The sequence below is a fragment of the Camelus dromedarius genome, chromosome 28, assembly GCF_036321535.1.
Source record: "Camelus dromedarius isolate mCamDro1 chromosome 28, mCamDro1.pat, whole genome shotgun sequence".
NCBI lineage: Eukaryota > Metazoa > Chordata > Mammalia > Artiodactyla > Camelidae > Camelus > Camelus dromedarius.
The window spans coordinates 18,356,070-18,365,657 of NC_087463.1; the positions used below are offsets into that span (position 1 = coordinate 18,356,070).

A 9,588-nucleotide genomic window follows, 5' to 3' on the forward strand; every position below is an offset into this window, starting at 1 on the left:
AACATGGCCCAGGACAACTGGCTGGGTGCATCCTCAGCCGTGGAACCCTGAGGGGAGAGTGCAGAACCAGGGAGGGCCTGGGGAGAAGGAGGAGGTGGAATGACGCTTCCTCGGCTGTTGACTTGGCTGTGGGGAAATGGTAGCCCATGACCTTATTTACCTGAATAAAGGAAGTCCTACCACAAAGCAGGTAGAATTGGCCCCCAAAAGATAGATTTAAGTCCTGATAATCCCCAGTACCTGTGAATGTGATTTATTTGGAAGTGGGGTCTTTGCAGATATGATCAGGTTAAGATGAGGTCATATTGGATAAGGGTGGGTCTTAAACCAATGACTAGGGTCCTTATAAGAAAAAAGAATTTTGCACACACAAACACACACACACACACATGACACAGGAAAGAATCCAGGTGAAGATGGAGGCAGAGATTAGAGTGATGCCTCTACAAACCCAGGCTGGCTGGGAGAGAGGAGGCATGACACAAATTTTTCCCTGAGAGCCTCTAGAAAGAACCGACTTGGCCAAAACCTTGAGCTTGGACTTCTGGCCTCCGAAACTGTGGGAAAATAAACTTTTGTTGTTTGAGCCACCCAGTTTGTGGCAATCTGCTGTGGCAGCCCTAGGAAACCGGTTCACACCACTCCATGAAAATAGATCTCTGTCTGTATCAGTGGCAGTATCTCCATCTATATACCAGGAAGCTGGTGACCTTAGCTTTCCAGTTTTTTAAAACATATCAGCGTAAGTGCACATGATGGCATCTCGAGTGCTTAAAATGAGAACTGTTTACCTACTGTGCCCTGATCATCATTTTCTCTCTCTCTTGTTTTGTTTTGTTGGTTTTAGACTGTCATCAGATTCACCATGGACTCTCTCATTGCTGCAAACACCAAATTTTGCTTTGATCTTTTCCAAAAGATCAGCAAAGATGATTATCATAAGAACATCTTCTTCTGTCCACTGAGCATCTCAGCTGCCCTTGGCATGGTCCGCCTGGGGGCCAGAAGTGACAGCGCCCGGCAGATCGACCAGGTACAGATCCCGGACTCTTGATCCAGGCTCAGAGTCAGACCCGAATCCCGCTTTGACCTGGCTCTCTGCTCCCTGTGCCCTGGGCTTGCTGGGAGCCCGTGTCTGCCCTGTGCTGTTATTTATGTCCCCGCCTTGCTTTCTCTGCCATCCAGCCTTTATTCAAGACTCACTTAAGCCTCCAACTCCTTCATGAGGCCTCTCCAGCCTCACCCATCTGACAGCTGTTCTCATTCATCTCCTCTGTCTCTGTCCACTCATCTTTCTCTCTGTAATTATCGAGACCAATATTGACAGTAATTTTTAATATGTGCATGCATTTTCTCTCTCACTCCTTACACTAAATGAAAATTTATTAAGCACCAGTTGTGGTTCCAGACACTAAAGATGCTGGTGTCCTCCTTGACTTCTTGCTTTTTCTCTCACTTCCCATTAAATTTGTCAGAGCTTCCCACCATCTCCCCAAGGTCTGTCCCTTCTAACCTGGGGACGGCTTCCTAACGGGCTGCCCTGCTCCGCTGTCGGTGTTCTCAACCCAGGTGCCAGGAAGCTCCTTTCAAAACCAGAGTCAGACCCTGTTTTCTCATTGGCTCAAAATATGGACTTTCCACTTTGCAAATGATAGAAGCCCCAGTCCTTTCAAAGGCAGATGAGGGTCTGGGGATCTGAGTTCCAGGTCAATTGGTGACCCCGTTTCTCCCTATCCCCTCACTCCAGCCATACAGCCCACTCCCTTCCTTGGGAAATCCACACCTGTTCCTGCTTTGGGGCCCTTGCTCCACCCCCTTTGCCTGTTGTTTTATTTAACCCACCACATTCAAAATATTATCATATCAACAGGCAACAGTTAAACATTTAAATGAGATAGTTTACTTTTTTTTTCATACTAAGTCTTCAAAATCTGGTGTGTATTTTATACTCACGGGCAATTCAGGCTGGCTCCTTAGCTGCGTGTGGCTCTGTGGCTCCTGGAAGCCTTGATATTGATATTCTTTTGGTTTGGTTACATTCACTTTTAAATGCAGTCCCAGGGGTGGGGGAGCATTCAGCTTACTTCCCCTCCATTCCACCTCACAACCCTGGTCAAAAGAAACATCCACCTTTCTTTCAACTGCTGTTGATTGTTCTGTTTGACTATGTCATTATCGTCATTGCCACGTTGTAAAAACGTGTCTGAAGCTATTCAGACTTCCTGCCATTTGTACTGTCTGCTGTGATCACACAGGTACTACACTTCAATGAGTTTTCCCAGAATGAGACCAAAGAACCTGATCCCTGTCTGAAAAGCAAAAAACGAGAAGGGCATGTCGACAACTCTCTGGAAGGGCAGAAAAAAGAAACGACAGGATCTCTGACTCTGGAGGTGAGCCACTGTGAACCCCTGCGCCTCTTCCTTCCGAGATGCTCAGTCTGGCAGCCCTGGGTTTGGTTACGGTTGCTTATCCCCAGGCATTAGGTCCTGGCTGTCATCATCAGCAACATCCGAGCAAAACTCCCGTGTGACCCACAATGCCTTTCTGATGTCCTTGTCTGTAAGGACACAGTATCTCCTGCTCATGGCAAAGATCGTTAGAGCGTAGCCTCGGTACTGCCCTCCTTTGACAGGCGCCAGGTCCCCAGGGTGGAGCCTGGGTGAGGGTGAGCAGCAGGAAGGTGGAGGAGGCAGCTACGCCTCACGCTCTCTCCACTTCTGCCTGTTCTATTTCATGCTGAAATCGGCGCTGACACACAGACCTTTCATTGGTTGTCATAAGCCAGGAGCAGTAAAGATCCTCTCCAGGTTAGATATACCCCTACATTAGGATAAGAGGAGGATGGGGAGAAGATGACCTCTTTCTTGAATCGTTTTGAATACAGAGAAGAACAAAGTACACTGATCTAAAATCTAGTGTTCACTGTGGAGTCCCCAGGTATATATTTCCTGGGTGATCTTGATACCAACATGGGAACCGTGACTGGGAGCGTGTCTCACCCTCCATCCTCTCTTCTCAGCTTGCTCCCCGACGTGGTAACAGTGTGAAATGACAATGTGCTTTAGTGATGCTGTGACTCTTCCTGTTAGATCACGTTTTATTTCTTCTTCTGTTAGGCTGAGTCTTCAAACGACGAGAGTGGGCTGCTCAGCTGCTACTTCGGGCAGCTTCTCTCCAGATTAGACAGGATCAGAGTTGATTACACCCTGAGCATTGCCAACCGGCTTTATGGAGAGCAGGAATTCCCAATCTGTCCGGTGAGTTAGGCGTGACTGGTGATTGTAGACACCATGTAGGCTAGGATTTAAAAATCAAGGAGTAGCTGGATTACTCACTGGCTACCTAGAGCACAAACCTCCGACAGGAGGATGTGCTGGTGGGATGTCTGGGACCCATCTCTTTCTCTCACACACCTTCTGTTGCCCTCCTCCCAGTTTTCCAGCTTGCGCTGTTTACAAGGCCCCTTGGGTGAAACAGAATGGGTGGAAAGAGGGTCACGTGACCAATAGCCTGGGAACCCGTGTGGGTTGGGTAATGGTGCTTTCTCCCGTGACAGCCCTTCCCAATCAAGGTGCCTGGTAGATGCACTTGGGAACCCCTCTTCCCGTTGGCTCCTCCCTCCCCACTCAAGGCACTTCTCTAAGATCACCTTTTGTGCCACGATCAGGCCACCTCCCTATGGAACTCCAAAAGGCGCAAGTCTTGTCTCTGTGGCTAAACAGCTTTGTACCTAGAGCAAGATGTCTCTGAATCTGTCAGTTTCCTCTCTCGCCACTAGAAGGAACCACAGATTTAGCAATAAACACGAGGGGCCTGACCATTTGGAAAGATGAGGTTGAGTATTTAGGGCTGGTCTAGTAAGGGGAAAGGGGAGCCTACTTCGACAAAATTAGTAGGTTCTCTTACAATGGAAATGAGATTTTATATGCTGGTTTTTTAAAAAAACTAGCTTTATTAAAATATAATTTACAATTCACCTATTAAAAATGCATACAGCAATGGTTTTGGTATATTATATTACAATTTTTAAAAATTGTGGTAAAATATCTATAACATAAAAATTGCCATTTTAACCTTTTCTAAGTATACAATTCGGTGGCATTAATTACATTCAAAATATTGTATAATGATCACCATATCTATTTCCAAAACTTTTTCATCATCCTAAATAGAAACTCTGTCACCATTAAGCAGGGTTCTAACTCTTAAGGATTAGAAGCATTTTACAGCCAAGCCTCTAAAGTTACTTGTTATTTGACCCGTGATGTCCTGACAAATGGAATGTCCAAATCTGGTAGGAAAAGCTTGTGCCGTCGTAACTATGGATTGCTCCATGAATAAGCATTCTGTACCCTAAATTGTCACTACAACCACTGAAATGTTTCTTGTTAATTAAGACCTGGCATAGAAAGAGGCCACAGGCATCCAGTTTAAGTGGTTAGAGACATCTTTCTTATTAGGCTTCTCATGACTGCCTCATTCCTAACTTTCTGCATAATTACATGATTTTATTGCATTATTTCCATTTATTCTAATTTGTCAGGAATACTTAAATGGTGTGATTCAGTTTTACCATACAACGATTGAAAGTGTTGATTTCCGGAAAGACACTGAAAAATCCAGACAAGAGATTAACTTCTGGGTTGAATGTCAGTCCCAAGGTAAGAAAGACTCAACACACTGGAGCTCCTATTCTTTCCCATTTAAGACAAACAAATCAGCCCAGCTTTTCAGATTGCTAGTCTGTCGGGACCAGATGCTTACATGTGTGGACTGGGTCCAAAGCTTATTTTGCAGGTGTCAAACAGTTAAAATGCTTAGATGTTACAGGTACTTATTGTTGGTCAGTTGTTCCACCATAAAGGTGAGATGCCTTTCATCCAGGCACAATACCAGCAGGTTGTCACTATTTCCATTTTTTTTAAAGGGTCAGTAGAAAGATTGTGAAAAAATTTATTCAGAGGGAAATGGAAACAGTAAAATTCCAATTCTTATCAAAATTTCACTAGATACATAAGTGTTTTCTGGGTGAAGGGCATTTAGAGATAGTGATAAGTGGTAAAAAATCTGAGTTCAACATAAATGGAATAATTTTTCAATATGAAACTGCCCTGTCTGGTCTTTCCTTGGGGAAAGCACCCAAACTCCATATTTATTTCTCCTTACTTCTTCTCCAATCCACAAAAATTCCCATTCTTTCAAGGTTCCACTCCGTTGCCAAGAGGAAATCGGGCTCACTGAAAATATTCGTACTAAGAAGTGAATATCTAGTTTCTCCTTCATTATTTTAGTTCACTTTCCCACGTACTTCAAGTGTAGGTGACGTCAGCGTCGTCTATTACTGTGGGATTGAAGTGGGACTCTTCTTGAGGTGGAAGAGTCTTCTCATCTTAAGACGTAGGCATGCATTCAAGTAACTGCTATATTGGCATTTTGAGGTGGGGAAGGATACATCCTGAAAATGGACGACTGCTTGATAGCATGGGCTCCTCCAGTCTGCCTTAGAGCTGGGTTCTTGTGGAAGGAGCCCAGAGCTGGGCCAGGAGTGGGAAAGACTCTGGACTGATCCTAGCCAGACTTGCCGCTTTTTGGCTGTGTGGCCTGACGTCTCATGGGATGTAGTTTATGCTTCTATAAGGAAGGGATAATAACATCTGCATCTCATGGTTGATGTAGGAGGCAATGGGAGACGGCATGTGCAAGTCCTTACAAAACAGAGTTTCTATCATGGTCTAGCACATGTATCTGCATTTTTGTTTATATGTGAGCAAATAGACTCTACTGTGATGAGTGCTTGAGGTAGTTCTTCTCAAGGAGATTATAATAAAAAAATAAAATAAATTATAAAATAATAAAAAAAATAAATAAAATCAGGTGGCAGGATCTATACGTTGAAAGATCAACCATGGAATAAAATATCTGATGACCAGTTCCAAACAATGATACAGAGAATCAGACACTCTGTCAGTTACAGTTCTCCTTTAGGAGGAGTAAGAGGGTCCCTTCCCCCCCATCACTCCCACCCTTACCTCCGCTTCCACCCGACCCAGGTGGCCCTTTAGCTGAATCCTCTTGGATTAGTTCCTGAATGAGACATGCTCCAGCCTTAGGGATGTTAAACCGCAGTAAAAAAAAAAAAAAAAAAAGCCTGTGTAGATGAACACCTTTGCTACAATTCATATCCAGGTTATTCCCTGGAACCTTTTTGTTTTAAGGTAAAATCAAGGAACTCTTCAGCAAGGACACTCTCAACAACGCAACGGTGCTGGTGTTGGTGAATGCTGTTTACTTCAAGGCCAAGTGGGACAAATACTTTGACTGTGAAAACACGGTGGATGCTCTTTTCTCTCTGAATGAGGTACTGTGTGAGAACTCAGAGTTTTCCAGGCAGTCCCCTCACGGGTTCCGCTAAGAGTGATTGGCAGCAAGTATGATCCAATCTCAGCTTAGGTCTCTGGGTTACATCTGACATTTACAATAAGAGCATTTTGTTATGAGCAAAAATCAGCATGTTTAGGAAGCGTTTTTTTGCCAGGAGCTGCGTTTTCCCATCATTATTTCATTTAGTCCTCAAAATAACATGAAAATGGGTGTCCTTATTATTTCCATTTAGGAACTGAGGGCAAAACAATGCAGAGGTGAAGTAACTGAGCCAAAATCGTGTGTTAGGATTCACATCTGTGAGTGTTTGCCTTAAAATCCCGTGTTCTAGGCTGCCGGGCTGTAGACAGGGAAGGCAGGAAGGATCAGATCCAAGCCCAGAACTTTCGATGTTATTCTTCCAAGCTCTGCACATCCTTCTCTGCAGAGTGAGGATCCCCCACATACTATGAGATTATTAGGAGATTATTATGAGGTGTAAGGACCTGGGGTGGTGCCCTTTCCTCTGACATAAGTCTATGGAGCAGGAGTTGTTATTTAATATATACAAGATTATTATTTAACCAAGGCTCCCACTGATGGGGCCTTTCAGGCCAGTAGGGGTATGGGGGTCGTGTGAAGCCAAGAGACTGGGATTGAGCAGGCATGGGAGATCGAGCTGGCAGGGCTAGTTTCTGCTGGCCACGCTGTGTGGGTAGACTCCTGGATGGACAGTCTACCAACAAGTGGTCCTGGAGCTGAAGAACCTATTATGGTTTCATCAGGTAGAAAGAGTCTTGACAAAGTAAGAGCCACCTGATCAGTGGGTGGGAGACATTTTTCCGTTCGATCACTGGTCTGGCTCAGAACTTCTGGTGAAGACATTTCTCATCTTAATGGGCTCCTTAGCATGGCAGTCCTGTGACTGTCTACCTTGTCCACTGCAGAACGAGAAGAAGAGTGTAAAGATGATGAATCAAAAAGGTCTATTTAGAATCGGCTTCGTAGAGGAGCTGAAGGCGCAGATCCTTGAACTGAGGTACACCAAGGGCAAGCTCAGCATGCTGGTCCTGCTGCCGTCTCCCTCAGAGGACAACCTGAAGGGCTTGGAAGAGGTAAATCTCCACTTCCATTTCTCTACCAAACATATCATCATAGATCTTTGGGGAACAGCATTACCTACTGTGTACCATCTTAAGGGAGAATGGTAGCTGAGCTATCAGAGAATCAAAGAATACGTAAGAATCTGATTTCGATGAGATATTTATTTCTCATCTGTTGAGAACTAAAGAACAAATGCCAAAAAAGTTGGATGGGATTTTCCTCTCGAATCTCATGGTTCTCTGCAACTGGTTTTCCAGACCAAGGAATCTGGGCGACATGTAACCTGAAAATTGCTACGAATGAAACAGCTTTTCCTTTTCCCTGAATATCCTGACTTCTGGCCTCTTACTCAGATTGTTTTGCTGTATCTCAGTTAAGGACCCTTTAGCTGAATCCTCTTTTTGGGCACGTGTGCCTTGACAGAAGTGGAGATACTGATACTGAAATAGGCTGCTCGCTGAGGTAGGAATTAATAAAGGCTGGGGAAGAGAGAGAAATACAGGGAGATGGAAGGACAGGTGTAATAATCAGAATAATAACCACGATTCAAAATTGTCATGGGTCAGCACGGTGTTAATGTGTTACTTGACATACATTATTTTGTTTAATCCTTGTAAGAGCCCAGTGGTATTATCTCTATTTTTATAGAAGAGGAGGTTCAACTCCAGAACATTAAGACTTGGTCAGAGCTCACCCAACTTAATCAAACGAGCTTGGCTGGGCTTTGAACGCTAGCTTGTCAGACACCAAAGAACCAGAACCCAAATTGTCCTGTAACTTTTAAAGAGGAAAGAGATTTGCTGAGGAGTTTTAAATGAAATCAGAGTATTTTGTGACTGAGGGAAAGACCTTGAGGCTTGTCTCCAACTGTGGAAACAGACCCAGACCCTTTGAAGTATTTGGGGCATCCTTGGCTGGCTCATCTGACCTTAAACATTATTTTCTTCCTCTTGTAGCTTGAAAGGAATATCACCTATGAAAAAATCATGGCCTGGAGCAGCTCAGAAAATATGTCAGAAGAAACAGTAGCCGTCTCCTTCCCCCAGTTCACGCTGGAAGACAGCTATGATCTCAATCCTGTCCTCCAGGACATGGGCATCACAGACGTCTTTGATGAAACGAAGGCTGACCTTACTGGAATCTCTCCAAGTCCCAATTTGTACCTGTCAAAGGTTGTCCATAAAACCTTTGTGGAGGTGGATGAAAACGGCACCCAGGCAGTGGCAGCCAGTGGGGTTGTTGGCATGGAAAAGTCCTTAGTGTCCTGGGAGACATTTAATGCTGATCGCCCTTTCCTCTTTTTCATCAGACACAACAAAACCCAGACCATTCTCTTCTATGGCAGGGTTTGCAGTCCTTGAAGGGAGCACACTGCCTAGTACTTGGGAGCTGGAAGAGAGTGGCGATACTGTCTTCCCTGGTAGAACACGGGCGTTTGTTTTTTTTTTGCTCACATCTAAAGCTGACCGAATTCCATCACAACGCCACGCTCCCATCTTCCAGCCATTGGTCCTCGCTCGTCTTGACCTTTCTCTCACCCTGTAGCAGATTTCCATCTAAGTCCATTAGTATCGAAGGGCCCTTGCTCCTCCCTGAGCTTTCGAGCACATACATTCACCCTCTGTGATCTGAAGGTCAGCAGCATTGTGGATGATACTGCTTCTAAGTTACCTACCTCCTTATGAAGGAATCCTGAAAGTTCAAGTCCTTAGACCACTTCTAGGAAATGGCAAACTCAGAAAACACTTTTCCGTGGACGGCAAGAGAAAATGTCTAAATGGCATGTGCTTTGGAAACTCAGCTCTATTTCTGCAGCACTTAAAATCCTGTGCACCCCTGGCAGGATGCCCTGCCTCCCCCTCTTCCGTCTTCTGCTGCGCGGAGGCCGTCCTGGGAGGCTCTTCTCACCGGGGAGAAAGTACAGCGTAAGGGTAGCTTTAAGGATGTCAGACCCTCCACCAGCACGCACTTGGCGCAGAGCAGGGGAATGGCATTTGTCTCGTGAATCTGACGTTGACTCAGGAGAGCGGCAAGTCAATTTAAAAGAGGTTAGTGCCAGTTTTCCCTCTTGAGACTCTGAGGCCATCATCATAAAGCACTTCCCTTGGTCTCTTCTCCACC

At 44.9% G+C, this 9,588-nt stretch overlaps 1 protein-coding gene across 2 annotated transcripts; it reads left to right on the plus strand.

The window, feature by feature from the left end:
* The first annotated feature begins 865 nt into the window (after positions 1–865).
* On the plus strand, positions 866–8,828 carry SERPINB12 (serpin family B member 12). Of its 2 annotated transcripts, none has more exons than XM_010979999.3 (7): positions 866–1,033; positions 2,256–2,393; positions 3,120–3,260; positions 4,547–4,664; positions 6,219–6,361; positions 7,311–7,478; positions 8,424–8,828. In XM_010979999.3, exons 1-7 carry the CDS (start codon positions 866–868, stop codon positions 8,826–8,828), a joined length of 1,281 nt encoding a protein of 426 aa, XP_010978301.1. The 2 variants fall into 2 exon arrangements, with proteins under 2 accessions (XP_010978301.1, XP_064336357.1); XM_064480287.1 differs by having other exon boundaries at positions 2,256–2,336; positions 3,126–3,260.
* Positions 8,829–9,588: the final 760 nt, after the last annotated feature.